The sequence below is a fragment of the Erithacus rubecula genome (assembly GCF_903797595.1).
Source record: "Erithacus rubecula genome assembly, chromosome: 3".
NCBI lineage: Eukaryota > Metazoa > Chordata > Aves > Passeriformes > Muscicapidae > Erithacus > Erithacus rubecula.
The window spans coordinates 79280622-79297345 of NC_136689.1; the positions used below are offsets into that span (position 1 = coordinate 79280622).

General features: G+C 38.3%; 1 protein-coding gene across 1 annotated transcript in view; it reads right to left on the bottom strand.

The window, feature by feature from the left end:
- The window catches only part of ADCY2 (adenylate cyclase 2), a 197480-nt gene that overhangs the window by 118519 nt on the left and 62237 nt on the right, over positions 1-16724 (bottom strand). The window contains exon 3 of the mRNA XM_079301150.1: positions 15863-16024. Within this exon, the coding sequence (XP_079157276.1) occupies positions 15863-16024 (162 nt within the window). The remainder of the gene's footprint in view (positions 1-15862; positions 16025-16724) is intronic.

Genomic DNA, 16724 nt, shown 5'->3' on the forward strand with positions numbered 1-16724 from the left:
CACCTTGCTCTGAAGCCTGTGATGGGTGCAGTGATGCCTGCTGGCTGGCACCCCCTTCCCTGGGGAAGGGAGCAGGAGAAGGTCCTGCCCCACAAGGACACTGCCCTTGCCTTTGCTACATTGCCCTCTCTGCTGTGAGGCTTCTGTGGTCCCCAGAGTGGGTGCCCAGGCAAGGGAGAAATTTAAAGGCTGCACAAAAGGGCATGCAATACAGGAGCTGCAGGGGAAAAAAAAAAAAAAAAAAAAAAAAAAATAGGAATAATAAAAAAGGGAGAGTAGGTGGAAAATGACTAACTTTAATGTGCTGCATTTTGGATGAGACATGCATGTTACTGCTGTTAAAAATAAACAAACAAATTAAATACTCCAGATTTGCCTCCCATCTAGCATGTTTATGGTAGTTACAGGAACTTCTATCACATCACGGGAAATGTTTCCATAACTGAGGACATCTAAATCACATTTGAATAAAGATGTTTTGGAAACAAGTTGACTGCATGTCTTCTACTTGCCTGTGCTGAGCTGAGTTGCTAGCTTTCTGAGGAGCTGCTGCAGCAATGGGCCATGAAAACAGGGAGTGAAATTAGCTGGGACAGGGTGCCTTGCTCTGCAACCAAGGTCAGCGTGCCCCAGGTCATGGCAAACATCCCCAGCCAGAATGATGACAGGAAAGCCCATTCACAAGTTAGAATAGAATGTCTCCACGTTAAAACACAAATCACTGGGTTTAGAGCAGGTACAGCAGCAGCAGAGTGGATACAGAAAGGCTCTTTAGAAGCTCTGTGATAGACAAGCAGAAACAGATTTTGCTTTTCTTCTTTCTGAGCTGCTTTCAGAGGTTGTCAAAGGCAATCACCATCAACACTAACTGCATGGGGAGGGAGCAAAAAACCTTGATGAGAATTGTCAGGTGAGGAACATAATATTGATCTCAGAAACACTGTGGCACCAGATGATCCTTGCAGCTCCTTCTGACTTTGTAATCTACACCTTAGTCTTTACTTCTGCTTGAACAGCACACTTTACACCCTAAGGTACTTTCTGGCCCTGGACAAGTAAAGGTTACAATGATTTCCAAGCTCAGGCCGAAGATACCACACATTTCATGTTTCAGGTGCAAAGTAATTCAATTCCCCACAGCACAGGGGGAGACAACAAACAAAATTACAATAAGGAAACAAACAAAATTACAATAAGGAAACACATTAAGTTATACTGAATTTTTTAAAACTTTAAGAAAGCAAGACAATTTTTTACGTACCATATGAAAGATCCTAAAATACATAATGATATTCATCAGATCTATTCAGAATAGACAAAAATATGGCCAAATACAAGATGTTATTTTCCACTCCAGATCTGAGCTTTTCCTTTGCATTCATTGTCCTCGTGCTACAGATATTACAAAGGATGTTTGAGGTCAAACTGTATGACCCACATAAAAAAATCAGCATTTAACCAATAAAGAAATGGAAGCAATGGAGGAATACAGAATGGAGGAATAAAGATGACACTTGAGAAGACTTCAAATAAATCAACAGGATTTCAAGAGATGAAGCCAGAGACACAGGTCAGCTCTTCTGAACCCCAAAGCAATGTACCATGGCACTTTGGCACTGATGAAATGTTATCACTGCTCTACCTTTGGAAAACATAGAATTTTAAAGTAGTTATGTAACTGAATATAGCTTTGGATTTATTTTCTTTTTTTATCCAGCTCAACAAACTTCATAGCAGTAGAGGAGAATTAACTTCTGTTAAATGTCTTTGAATTTGATTCTTTAGAACACTTAGGGAAAGGGGAAAACAAAACCACCCAAGTATTAATCATATTTGCTGTTCTATTTCCAAGAGCTTGCTTATATAAGTGTAACAGTGTAGGAGACTTACCAACTTTTAAAAAATAAATTATTAGTTTTCCATGTACACTGTGTTTTAGCACTGTCCCTCACCACAGCTTTCTCCACCACCCTAAAACACTGTAAATGGCAGCAAAAGAAAACTGAACCTCGACAGTCTCAATCTGTCCAGGAGGTATTCACACAACTTCCTTGCCCAAGCCTATTTTGCCCTCTCAGAGGCAGCACAGTGTTCACATGGTCTGTGATTAAAGCTATGAGCAGCCCAACTTGATGGCCCATTGCTGGCATCATGGTAAAGTGCAAGAACTTGATGAAGAAACACAATTTGTGGAAAGAAGGTTTATATACTTGGGTTCAGACTTATAAAAATGCCCTGTGGTATTCAGATGTGTTTAATTCCAGCTGGACTCACTGAACTAAAATGAAAGGTACTTGGACACAAATGTAATCAAAAAACCTCACAGATGAACAGGTAACAGATAACCACAGATGAAACACAACAGTATAGTCCAGAGACTTACATTTGCTATTAAAAAACTGTGTAGAAAAGGAGAAAAACTATATATTTATCTATATTATGTATATTAGATATATATATATGATTTTACATATTATATATACATATATACAGGCACTAATATTGTCAAGACATCACATAATGCAAAGGATTTTATCACTGCTAAAATGCTGAATACCACAGAACATACTGTGAACTTTTCTTGAAAAATACTGGAAATAACTCATTTCCAAAATAGGAACAGATCTGCAACCCTGAGTTCAAGAAAATATTTATGAGCTTCAAGCCCATGCACACTGTAGTTCTACTTTGATCTATGCCTTAGATGCTTGTTAAGGGAAGATTTTAACACCTGAAACATAACAGTCCTTTGAGGCAGCACTTACTGCTCTTTTGTGAACTGACTTTGTCAGAATGAGGCACAACATCCATAATACATTCTGAAAATTTTATTAACTGCAGCTATACAATTACCACTGCCTTCTTTTGGAATCCAGTTAATGAGACAGTAACTGCACTATCATTCAGATACATTGCAATTTTATTTTTTTAATTAATTTCTATTTATATGTTCTTTTGGAGAACACATGTTTCCTTAAAGAGGACTAGAGTTACATATTAAAAAAAAGAAATTTCAAATTTTTCTTCCTGGTCTAGGAAGGATTCTTTGCTTCAAAGTACAGATTTTCATTTCCCACATGCCTAGTAATATGGGTATAGAAGCATATTTTTATTTTTTCATATTCAGCTTCACAACTCTTAAATTGGAATTGTTAAAATAATAATAATAATCCAATAGGCAAGAGACCTAGAGAAACAAACCTAGTTGCTTAGGTTTTAGCATAATACAATATAATCAGAACACTATTTGCTTCTTTAGAATTATTTTTAGTACAAGCAGACCTCAACATTTTAGCTTCTGACATGAAAAGCGAACATATTTCTCTTACTTCACCCTAATTAATGCATAACAGTTCTTCTGAACCTCCTTCACAAATTACAGAATCATGTGCATTTTGTTAAGCAAAATGTTCTGAGTCTTCCCCTCAAGATTGCATGGGTCAGGTCACAGATTTTTCATTTCCTTCACTAGTAACATTTCAGCTAATTTGTGCTTGCCTTGAGCATCAGGCTAGTCATTTTTCTATTTTATTTGGGGTCATCAGAATTTACAATGACCTACTTCCTTACTAAACAAGCATGTTATGAAGTATTAATGGGTCTTCTGTCTTACAGACTGTGCTTTCACACTGGGTAAGAGAAAACTTTCAGATCAGAGAAAAGCAATAAGGAAGATCAAACGTATGGAATGGCTTCTAAACAAGGAAAGATAAACAATTTTCAATTCTGCAGCCTAGGAAAGAAATTATAGAGGAGGTGTGACAGAGGTTTATAAGTTCATAAATGATGTGGAAAGGGTGAACTGAGCTCAACTGTTCAATCTTTTTCAGTGTAAGAACTTGGGGGATGCAGACAGATGACAGGTTAGAAACAAGCAAGAGATGTTTTTTTCTTACAACACAGGTAGGCTGATAAACTCTCTGTCACAGGAAGCTGTTAAGCAGGATGAATTCTACTGAAAGATTGAAAGAAACATAAAGTTTTTAAAAGGCCCAGCTAGGTCAGAAAAAGAAGCAAACAATAGGTTTGTAAGAAAAGATAAGTAAAAAATAAGCAAAAATATATTTTAAACCAAGGAATGAGGGAACCAAAAAGAAGACATAAATTTTGGAAGAAAACTTCCAGCAATTTACAAGGAGAAATTTGAATTTGGAAAGCTACAATAAAATGGCAGACTTCACAGAATCACTGAAGGGTATAGTTGAAAGGGACCACAGATGGCTCTTGAATTATCTTCAGACTTCTGACTTTTGCTAGTTTATAGTCAATGATAATCTGAGGGTGCCACTTTCAGAGCTATCAACATGATGGCAAATAGTCCTAGTTTTCAGGAAGGGAAGATTTATTTTTCTTTCCATAGTGCAAAAGAAGCAAATTTAGTGCACACACCTCAACTGCAATAGAACACTGCAGACACATAGGAGCATCATCTTGAAGCACTCAAGGCCATCTTTTGCCCTACCTCTTAGCTCCTCAGTTCTCTGAGATACCCCATTATGCTTCATATCAAAGAATCCAAACTGAGCCCAGCATGACTGAGAATCTCAGCACCACTACCTTCCTCAAGCTGTTTTCACACAGCGAATAACAGCTAAATTTCTACTAAGAACATAAGGAACTGTGTCATATTTCAAGGATGGAAAGAGCATTCATTACTGTAAATCCCTTTTCACAAGCTATATTCAATCTTTCTCAAAAAATTATAACAACCTTTCTGGCTTGACTCTAACACCCTGAGCTCACCTCTGCTCTGCACCCTTATATTTGTTTCAGTGACATTGAAGAGGAATAAAAATATGCTCCACTACCTGAATGCTCAATGTCTCTCTAGGGACATCGTTGTCTGCTTAGGCAGTTTGCATCAGAAAATCTTTCCCTTCTCTCTGCACACCCAGAGCAACTGCCTGCAGCAATCCTTCACTGCCAGGTATCATATCAGTTCAGTAATTATGGAGCAGCATTTCCACACTTACTCTTCTTTAACTCTGATATTATTGTGGTTGTGGGGAACCCTTATGCTGACCAGCAAATGTATAATGAAAAATCAACTACCTTGTCATGCAGTAATGGCTGCAACTCCCAGGGGATAGGGAAGTTTAATGTTTTCTAATGATGACCACGGCCAGATAACAGTGCTGACCACAGCCTGGTTATCTGCTTTTATTGTCTTGTTCATCTATTCTCCCATAACTGTTCATTTTCCAAACCACTATGATCCCTCCTTTTCCCCACTTTGCTTCCTCCCCTAAACATCCCATCCTAAGTCAGTTGATTGTCCAGTTTGCTCTGATTAGGTTATTGGGGTTCCTCTGTCACTGTTTCCCTCTTCTTTCATATTTTTTGCAAATAGCTTTTAATTAAAGGGGCAGAAATTTGCCATTCAAGACCCACCAGTATCAGTCTCTTACTCAAGAATTGCACCATGCAATTCAAATGCAGAGCTGGGTTTAACACTGAGTCTTTTGAGGAAAAGAGGGTTGCAAAGGAAGATCTTCATTTGTACTCTGTTCTAAACCTGCAGGAGCTTAAAGGTTGCTGACAAAGCCCAGGACTGATGGCACAGGTAGGTCCAGGGAGGATACAGAGGAATATATGTGTTTTAAAAGGTTCCTGCTCGATCCCCCACTGTCCCAGGCAGGCCAGCTCTGCTTGTGTGCAACCCCTGGATTTGACTCAGGAATATTTTTAGCGAATGCAGCCCAATGGAAGGTGAAACAATGTAGTTCAGAGAAAATAACTAGATAATGATTTCAGGGACTACATGTGCACTATGTGAAAGAGATTCTGAAGTGACACAGTCAATACCAATAAGAGTAAAATGGGAATCATCTCTGCATTCAGAGTTCATTGGTGCAGCATCAATAAACTGAACTAAGAAAGTTCCAAATTCCCAAGGAAAACATTTACTAAATAACTGGATAGAAGAAAAAAAATGGTGTCATTATTGATCACTGAACAGCAAATAAAGCAACATCTTAGAACAAATAATAGAGAACATTATTAAAGGTGCCTCATTACCCATCTTTCAACTTTTCAGTATTCTCCTTCTCCTATTTATTAGCATTTATGCTTTTGTCTCCATTTTCACACAGATAATGTAATGTTTATTCTCTGTCCTCTCCTTTTTGCTGTAGTTTCTTTTTTATTGTGCCCATTTCTCCACTTTCAAGACTTTGAAATTGCTATCCTATGCTTATTTAGTAAAAAACAAGGAGGGGAGAGGAAGGGGGGTGAGCAAGACAAGCCCGAAGGATCTTAACCAACCTGACTGTATTTGATGCTGTGAAATAAATTGAACATGATAAATGAGTGGATCTAAATAGCCTGTTAGGGCAGAAGAGCTGGGGTTGGCATGGCAGTACCTGGCTGCCCTGCCAGACCCTGCGGACACTGTCTCTGCAGCAGCAGCCTCTCCGGGTGTCACACAGGGAGAGACAGCTCTCTGTCCCTGCACACTGGCTGTGAGAGCAGGCTGGAGCAGGCAGGCCACCTGGGAGCACTGCTCCTTGTCACCCTGGGCTGTTCTTTCCACAGGCCACATTTTAATGGCTCACTCCACAGGCCAAGCAGCGTGTGTGTCTGTGTGTATGCAGGGGTCAGCACGAGTCAGCATTCAGAGACCATCAGCCAAATCCCAGCTGACTTCCATCAGAAGCTAAAACTCCATCTCATCACCTACTAGAGGAAACAGGATAACTGCACACCTCATATTTGCATTCACAGTGTGAAGCTCTCTCACACAAGCTGTTGCAAGCATCCTTGAATAATCCCAACAGTTTTACTAGAAGCACATATGTGAGTAAATGCTCATCAGGACACATTCTTTTCCTGTTTTAAAATAACTTGAGCAGGATCTCATCTCCACATGTCTGGGAGAAAAGTGTAGCAAATAAACTAGTAAATAGGACAGACACAGCTGCAGTGGTTAACCTGAACAAATATTACTGTGACAGAGAGACCATAGAGAGGGAGAGAGAGAGAGAGAGAAAGAGTATTCAAGATAAAGAAGATTGTTCAAGTGGCCACTAGAAATCTTTTAAATTAACAAATTTATTCACAGCAAAACTTGATTTATCCCTTTGGAGCAAAACTCAGTTTTGGCTTCTAAAACACAAAAGTGTGCCTGTGTTGAAGAACACAGAATCTGATTCTTCAGAATCTGACCTACTCACTTGCATTCATTAATGTTGCAATAATTTTCCCCAGTTTTAAACTGACACAATGAACTTTAAAGTCCTTCTTTTCATACTCTTCTGCAGCAGCATATAGTGGCAACAACTGTTTGAAAGACAGGCACTGGGATCTTGAATAATTAGTACTTTGCATGCATGGAAGTCTTCCTGCTTACATGATCAATGAAACCAACTACTTGTGCTTAGGAAAGAGAAAAAATTCTCTGGGTCCAATTAATAAGAATTGATAAAGCTGTGGAGGGCACCAGCTTCCTTCTTCAGCATTGAGAACAAAACATCTGCTGGAATCCTTTAGGGTGATTTTGCTCAGGGTGATTTTCCTGTCCTGCTGAGGCTTCAGTCAACGCTGGCCTATCAGCCTTAGTTCTGGGCACCCAAAAGTATTTGAATTTTCTGCAGATCTGTGCTATTTCAACATTGGCAAATCTTAATTTTTTGGTTAAAAGACTAAAGGCCTTAGGATTAACTGTGCTATTGTATATCCAAAGACACAGAAGCTGGCATAAGGTTCAGATGCAGACAGGTCTCTGCACAGCTTTGTATTTCCAGAGCAGCTTAAGTTCTGTCACACAGCCTCAACTCCCAAAGCCTGTGGACCTAAGCTAGCCCGGGGCAGAGACAGCTTGATTACTTCAGACCTGTGTTCTTGGGGTTTCTGAGCTGACAGATTGCCACACATCTGTGAGAAAATACATCCCCAAAGCAGCAAAGAAAATAAAACTGCAAATAGAACATAACTATGTCTGATATACTGCAGCCTTTGCTGTTTGCAGACTGCTGCAATCAAAGTTGTAACTAATAATGCCCCACTCAGAAACAGGCAAGATCTAGCAGAGTCCAGGCAGGTGACCTTTGCAGCAAATATGCATCATACCATCTTTAGTATACCCATAACCAGTTCTAAACTGATGGCAGATAAACATAATTTATTACACATAACTAGAGGGAGGTACAGGAGAGATGTGATTTCTTCTCAGGCCCACAGATAACAAACAATGATGCCACTCACTGGGTATGTAGGAACACCTTGAGAGACAAAAGAATATGCAGTGCAATTTCCAAAGATGCAATCCCTGTGAAGAATTTGGAATTTGTGGATACACAGAATCATAGATTTTTCAGGGCTGGAAGAGATCATGATCCTCCAATCCAACCATCCACCCAGCACTACCTCTGTAACCCCTAATCCACTGAATCACATCATCCAGCACCAGATCCAGGTTTACTTCAAGGTTTGCAGATCTCCTCCAGCTTTGTCTCTGTTGCTAAACCAGAGTGGAAGGCAGTTTTGAGTTCCATGATCATGGCTTCTGTACAGCTGTTCCCTTGCTCACTAGCACCATTTTCATCTGTACTGCAAAGCATATTTTCCCAGAGCCTCGACATGTCTTAGAGGACAGAATATGTCAGGAATGTTTTGGAAGAAGTCGACACCCGACCGCCGTGTTTGGGGAAGGGAAAAGGAGCAGGAGGGAGGTTAGGCAGGTAAACAAAAGCTGTGCTGTGCTACCAGCTCCAGGGCCAGAGAACAGCTCTCTTTTACAAGCAGCATAGCTTGTAAAAAAGCCAAAAAAAATTGTGGCAGAAGTTTACTTATTTTGCTCCTGGCCTCCACATGCTTATTTGGAGGCATTAACTGATTCCATCCCAGGACCTGCAGGATGGGCCCTTGGAGGCTGCAGTCCAGGCAGTTCTGCAGCCTGCATTTCACTGAAAGACATGGCAGAAGTGTGCTGAGGGAAACAAGGGCTATCCAGGGACTTGCATGAGCACACACTGACATGAGTGCACAGGAGTGCAAATTTTGGAAGATGACTGCAAGTGGAATGACTTCTACTTGATCAGTAGTGGTGTAGTACTGGTGGGTGGAGGGGCTTAAACAACAAATAGATCACATCCTATTGCAGGAATCTACAAAGAGGTGAGGTCTTGAACCACTGACTCACCAAAGTCTTCTCCACACAACAACAGATGTTTGTGCTCCTGGTCCTTATTTTATGCTGCAGTGGCTGACTGAAATGAAAGTGGCTGACAGGGAAATGTATTCAGATATGGATAGGGAAAACATTTTTCTTCCACAGAATTCTTACAAATAACATGTAGAGAAAGACAGTAATTCTTTGAGTACATGAAATGACAAAGCATCATGCCTAGAGTGAGTATCATCCACAGAATTTAATGTTCCAGCTGCAATAGGAAATGAACTAATTCACAATAAATTTGACAAAAAGTGCCAAGCTGTAAAAATACTATGTAACTGAAAAGGCTGGCCAACATCTGTGAAAATGGAAGGAAATCAGCAAAACTAGCTCAGAGGAAGTAACTAAGATTCTTTACCCAAAAAAAATTATCTGGACAGACAGTATTATAAAATTCTGAATTAATGGGTTTAACCTTTTCCTGGTAAGCTATGTATGTTACAGTCATCCTTAAAAGGATCTGGAATACAATTCCCTTGCAAAAGGCATGCTGTATAGGTGACAGTTTTGGAAGTATGGTAGCCTCAAGAAAAAGCTTCTGACATAGACATTTTATAATTTCATGGACATACTGAGGACTGGGGGCTTTTTCAACAAATTAATTTATATTCTGAAAATTAAAATTGCTAAAAGAAATTGACATCTGCAGAATAAGAAATGTGAGGTAAAGTAGTATGAAAGTGATAAATATTTGTTGCTGATAAAAATATTAACTCTAATAAAGTTAACACAAATGTCAATCTAATCCTTTCAGGAAAGCTTAAGAATCAATGTTAACTGGAGTTACTTGATAACTCATGGAGATGTTTCCATGACTTAAAAAAAGGGAGGCATTTATTATTTACCTTCTGTACTTTGATGGTTTCCTGCACATCTTACCAGGACTATTTCTATGCATTTCTTAGATGCTGATTTTGGGCTGCAGGTAAATGGTGCTTTTGAAAACCCACATGGCCATTTCATTTCACAATATAATTCTAGGACTTTGCTGAATCTGCCATCACACAAAGTATTACTCGTCTTCCATTTACAGCCTCAGGGACTTTTTGGATCACATTCATATTCTCTATGTTTTTGTTTAAATACTCTGAAATGGAATTATACATTCTCCTACATATCTATACCCTTGTAGGCAAGTGGCCTCTTTGTAAGCACATCCAAACTGTACAGATTGCCTTAAAGAATGAGTGAAACACAAAGTACATCTGCTGATTGTGAAAATTAGTTAAAAACCCACAGCAGATGGCATTTCAATGTCTGCCTACATAAAGCATAAAATCAAGAGTAAAGAAAATGTGCAATAATAAAAAAAAATGCCTGCTGCATTGTGCAATGCAGGACAGAGTCTTCCTCCCTCAAAGTGGCTCCCAGCTGCTGCACAATGTGCTGAGCCAGACTGGGGTGGAGAGAGAAAAGGGAAAAGGCACGAGGTGCAGAACAGTGGCAGCTGCTGCTACAAGGAGTACAAGGAACAGAGCCTCCCTCCTTCCACAGCAGTCACTGCCCTCCACACCTGCAGCAGGAACAACAGCGTGAAGCTGAGCAGCAGGAAGCAGAGTTGTTTGACTGCACTACCTTCACAAATAACCCTTCTCCTTCTCCTTAAAAAAAAAAAAAAAAAAAAAAAAAAAAAAAAGGTAATATTCAAGGAAAAAGGATAAATCCAGCACCCAGTAACAGCTTTTTGACATTCAGGCTGAATGAAGTTCCTGTGTGCTTTAAACTTTCACTGTGCAGCTTTACTGCCTCAGGGGTTGTACAGCACGGGATGTACTTAAAGACATAGGCTTTTTTTCCCAGACTTTTTTAATAAACATATGATTTTTTCTTCCACTGTGTGATAACAGCTAAACCAATTTCTACTCTATTTCTGAACCCTAGAGCGGTACATTTTCTTCTTTTATAAGCCAATGAATACTGGTGCTTTTTATTTTTATTTTTCTGCTGTGCCACTCTATTACACAAAATAGTTTTTGCAACTATCATCACCTCTTAAAGTTACTAAGTTAACAGATAAGTTTAAATCAGTGTTCTAAACAAAAGCCTTTTGCATGATATGTTGCTGCATGTGGATTAGCATGTCTAAATATATATTATAGATGAAAAACAAAGTTGTCCATCTTAGAAAATCCTGCTACACTTCTGATTGTAAGCTTTAGGTATAATTTTTTTCAAGATGTGTAGTAATGAAGAAGTTGTTGTGTTTTTTTAAATAAAGCCAATTCCCTTTCTTAATTCACTGTTATTTGGTTAATTTATTTCTTTTCCCTGAATAGGCCACAGTTATTGATTTTTAATTTTGTAAGAAGAGACCTCAGCTAGCTGATGGCAAATTCACAAGATCTTGTGGATGAAGCCTTGGAATTTCCCAATTCAAACATTCCTGAAAATAAATTTTTCATTTAGTATGTGTTTTTCTCCCACCACAACAGAATTATCTATTATCTTAAGAATTATCCAGGCTATAAGATCACACACACAAAAGATTTTAGCAGAAGTTGCTACTAACTATTTCCTTTTGGTGTATGCATTCCTGAACAGAGTCCAAAGCCAACATAAAGTTGTGTGTATGCACACATGCATTCTGCCTAACTACAATTTTGTGCCTTTAGAAACGACCCTTTTTACAGACCCTTTTACCAAAAAAATCCTCCAAGGTAAAGAACACTACTTTAAAAAAAAAATTAAAAGGGGAGTTTGTAGTGATTTAGCAAAGGTTTGGAAAACACACAGCTCATGAAAAATTATTGCAAGGGCAACAATATTGCCTGCTGATAAAGTAAAACTAAAAGACTACAATAAAAAAAATCAGACTCCTCATATAAATCATAAGAGGAAAGAAAAATGGAAGCTTATAAGATGTTTAATTATTTTGCTTACCTCTTTTTTTAACAGATTAAGAACAAAATTACCTCTAATGATACTATCAAGCCATTATGAGATCAGACTGGTTAACTAGTTGATAATAGAATAAAAAAACCAGAGTTATTTGATTAGAATCTGTTCTGGTTTGGGGAAAAACAGGTTGTGTGTTTATAGCAAAAGATGGCAGTTAAATACTTTCCATTCCAGGAATAACTGAAAGGGATGTTAAAGTTGTGAGAGTCTTCTGAGCCAAATGCCTTTACATCAGAATCAGTCTTCAAGCAGTCCTGGAGCAGACAGAACAACTTCCTCTGCCTGGCAGTGGGATTCTCACCTGAAAGAGGGGACAGAGTCCCAGATTCCAGACTGTGCACCTCGTAAAGGTTAGGATTAAAATTTTCAACAGAAAAAAGCCCCAAAACATACATACACAGTTACTTTTTTCATAAACTGGGGCTGGAACACAGGACCCTTTTTCCCCCTTCCCACCAGAGATGCCACAGCTGGGCATCACGTTGCCCACAGGAGCGCACGGGGAGGCTGAGCTGGGTGTTCCACTGCAGAGGCTGTGTCTGTGCTGGGCTGAGCTGGGTGTTCCACTGCAGAGGCTGTGTCTGTGCTGGGCTGAGCTGGGTGTTCCACTGCAGAGGCTGTGTCTGTGCTGGGCTGAGCTGGGTTTTTCAATGTAGAGGCTGTGTCTGTGTTGGGCACAGCAGCACACTGACCCCTTTGTAAACCTGGCCCCTATTAGCATTTGGCACGGGTGCAGCTGCTCCTGGCATGCTCCCCTAAGGCAAATGCCCACGCTGCAGGAAAGATGTTGATGAAGCACAAGTGAGGAGTCAAAGAAAAACTGTGAGAGTGATGAAAGGCTTAGCTAGTGCAAAAGCAGGCAACTCGTTTGTTTTACTGACAAAAAGGTTATGAGGCAAATTCATGATAGTCTAGAAGCACTCTCACAGGAGGAACAGAAATTGGATCCTGTTGGGTCTGTCAGCCTACCGGCCAAAAAAATGGGATCCAGAAGCTGGATGACAAGACTGGACAAATTTCTAATAAGAAAGATGAACAGAATTCTAACACTGATACTCAACAGCCATGGCAAAAATATGAAGGCTTGTGGAATCTCCATCATTCCTAATTTTTAAACCATGCTGTATTCCCTCTCCCTGAAAAACATGTAGGTCAAACAGAGACTGCTTCATGTAATCAGCAGAGAGTCTGTTGAAGGATTCTTTATCCCAGCAGGAGAATTTATCTCAGTATCTCTAATTGCAACAGACCCTGGATCAAGAGCACCCCACGCTTTGCAGCTTTAAAAAAGCCACTTTTTTGATGTAAAATCTTACATCAAAAAAAGGAGGATAACTAAGGAATGACAAAACCAATCAGATAGGCTCTGCCAAATTTCAAAATGAGTGGATGCTTTGGAACATTGATTTTTCTCTTCTCACAGACTGAAGGTATGATTAACTTTTAAAATGCTATGGGATGCCAATCAGTCACTGAAAGATGCTGAAAAATTGAAGAAGGTCCAGCAAAGGCCTATCAAACACATTATAAGGCAGGAGAACCTGACATAAGAAGAAAGACTGAAGAAAGGCTGTTCAGCCAAGAGAAAGCTCAGAGAAGATATAATGGAAGTCTCAAATATAGGGAGTAATTATAAAGGAGATGCAGGTATTCTCTACAGAAGGATTCTTGCTGCATATACAAGATATATATATATATATGTACACACACACATATATATATACTATAATACCCTATATGAACTTAAGGTATATCATTGTCAAGTGTTATTTCTCTTTTTCAGGCACTCAACATCTCTAGTCTAAGCCCTTATTTGTGGTCATGATTTTCAAAAGCAAAGAGCACAAAATAAACATTTTTTTGCTTACACTCCGAAGTATAAACAATAGTAATCTAAAAATGTACAGAGGGCAAATGAAATGTAGTCAGGGAGCTTCATTTAGTCCTTCCCACAAAATCACAAGAATGCCGTGCATTCGAGTAACTGCCAAGCTATTCATAACACTTAACACATTTTACAAATACAAAATAGAAAACTAGTAACAATGCAGAAACTAAACATTCTTAACAAGTTTACAAACTGTGGAAAGACTGCTACTCTTTCTGAATGAAACAGGAAGTTACAGAAGAGAGGAAAGACAATAATTCTACCTCACACAATATGATTTATCTTTTTAATTCTGTAGACTTGATGGGTCTTAAAATACAACATCTTCTGAAAATATTGTTTTAGATATACCAAATGTTAATGGTCTAGAAAGATAGGCAAGAAAAAGAAATAATTTATTTGGGAACTTGAACCCAAAACAATTTTAGAGGAGTGGCAAATATTAATACTGCTTTAGCAATGTATCGATGCCCAGAATAAAAGCCATAGGTTAACAAAAAAGCTGAAGTGTAATATTCTCCCTGATTTTTCCACTACAAATATGAATAACTGTATTACTGAATTGTTCAAATACTATATTAACTGCAGATGACCACAGTTCTTGCTTAACATATAGCACAACTTCACAACTTCCACAGAAAACCACTCAACTAATCCAAATCAGCAAGAGCAAAGCAAAACTACCTTGCTCATAATTTAAAACTTCTACAGAGAATTACATCTTAGAACATATTTTGTTTACCAGACTTCAATTTCAATATTCCATAGAACATATTTCTGCAGCAATAAGTGGAAATAAAATTTATTTTTCTGAACAGCAAGTTACAAGGCAGGGCATTTTTAAAATTACTTTTAGGCACAGTATTTTTCAAAGTAAACCGTTAAGTATATTAAAAGGTGAGTAGAAACTATTATTTGCTTTCTTCTTATTAACAATAAATAGTATGATATCTGTCTTGTTCTTTCAGTATGTTTATAAAAATATTTTCACTTTAAAGCTTCAGTAATATTTTGATGCAAAAGTTAAAATAATTACATTTCTTTAACATGGCATAACTGTACTAAAAAACCAAACCCATGTCTTTGTTTTTCAAAATGAAATCTTATGGGTTTTTTTTTTTAAATACAGATTTTTATAAATGTCAGCTGGGATTGTCACATTACTACAACTAAAACATAATAATTCATCATTTAAAATATCTTTAAATGAGTAAGGAAAAACAAATCCTAATATTTGAATTTTTACAAATTATTAATCTGCAGTATGTCATGGTAGATTATCAGAGTTTAGTTACAATTCAAGACACAACTGCAAACACACACAGATTCCCAAAATGTCATGGAGTCTGGAGCCAACCAGTCTTGTTCAATTACTGGGACCAGTCAGGGTGATGCTATAAAATTCCTATAAATGGCTGAGAATTACAGAAGGAGGACAAGACTACAGCAGACTTGTAGAGGGCAATATCTTCACAGCAGAACTTTAACCCAGCTGACAAGCATATTCAAAGGAACAATGTCAAAGATGACATTTTGCTACCTGTAAAAAATCCTTGGTCTTGGAAGCAAGGCCTTAATGAGGTGAGGAGAGGAACAACATGCATTACAAACCAGAGGGGTAGGGCACCTACTACAGTACATCTGCATCACTTATTTTTTCAAGTAATTGAAGTTTTTACACTATTAAGTACTAATGGCTTTAGACCCACCACTTCCATGTGTCATTTAGGAAGACATAACTTTACTGACACCCTCATTATCAGAAAGAGAATTACCTGTGAATTAGCAAATCAGAAATCAACTCAGAAATAAGCTGATACTCCCAAGCACCCAGTGAGGCACTCCTGGCTCACCTGCCAGGCTATTCCATGCACAGTTAATGATCAGCTGCAGAAAGCACCTACCTGCCACACCAGGTGCTCCTTCACATCAGCTGTGCCTGACAGGCAGACGCTCAACACGATGGTGTGAGAGGCAGAGGTCAGGACACTGGCCACTATAGCATCCCTCATGTTGAAGGGCAGCATGGTGTACACCACAAAAATGATGAACAAGAAAAACGATACCTGTGCGAGACACCAAGACCAAAAAGAAGCATGTCAAATTCACTTTGGAGTAAGATTTTTAAAACAGCATTTAATTTTGAACTGTCTTCAGTGTAAAGTTACACACCAGTTTTTCACAGGAAAGTCATTGCTAACCACTGAAGAAAATTGATCTAGGAACAATTAATTTTAATGTGTTGAAAAATTTAGATTATATTAGACTTAAGAAGTGTGGCTTCAATATGCAAAATCACAGTTTAATATCTACAGAATACTCCAAACTTCAAATTTTACTTCAAATTCATAGTTTCAAATTTTTATTTTTATTAATACTCTAGGTACAAGTAAAGAGTTATCCCCAGGAGTGGCCAATTCTGATTGTGACCTCCATTGCAAAACAATCTGCCAAACTTCTCACAGAGCTTTCATTTCAATACAGAGAGATTTTGTACATCCTAATAAAATTAAGAATTCACAATATAATATATATGATATTATGAAAAAAAGAAAGCTCAAGTTCAGCCAAGAAATTTGATTTAAGATTGTATTTCATATGTATCTATATGACCTATGTCAAATTTCATAAAATCACTATATTTTAAGGTAATACATTTATTTAGTCAAGAAAAACGGCTTCAGAAAGTCACAGTCCACATGCAGAATCTCCTGTCAGCTTCTTTTTAAAGGGTACTAGTGTACAAACTAACCTTATGGAACAAAT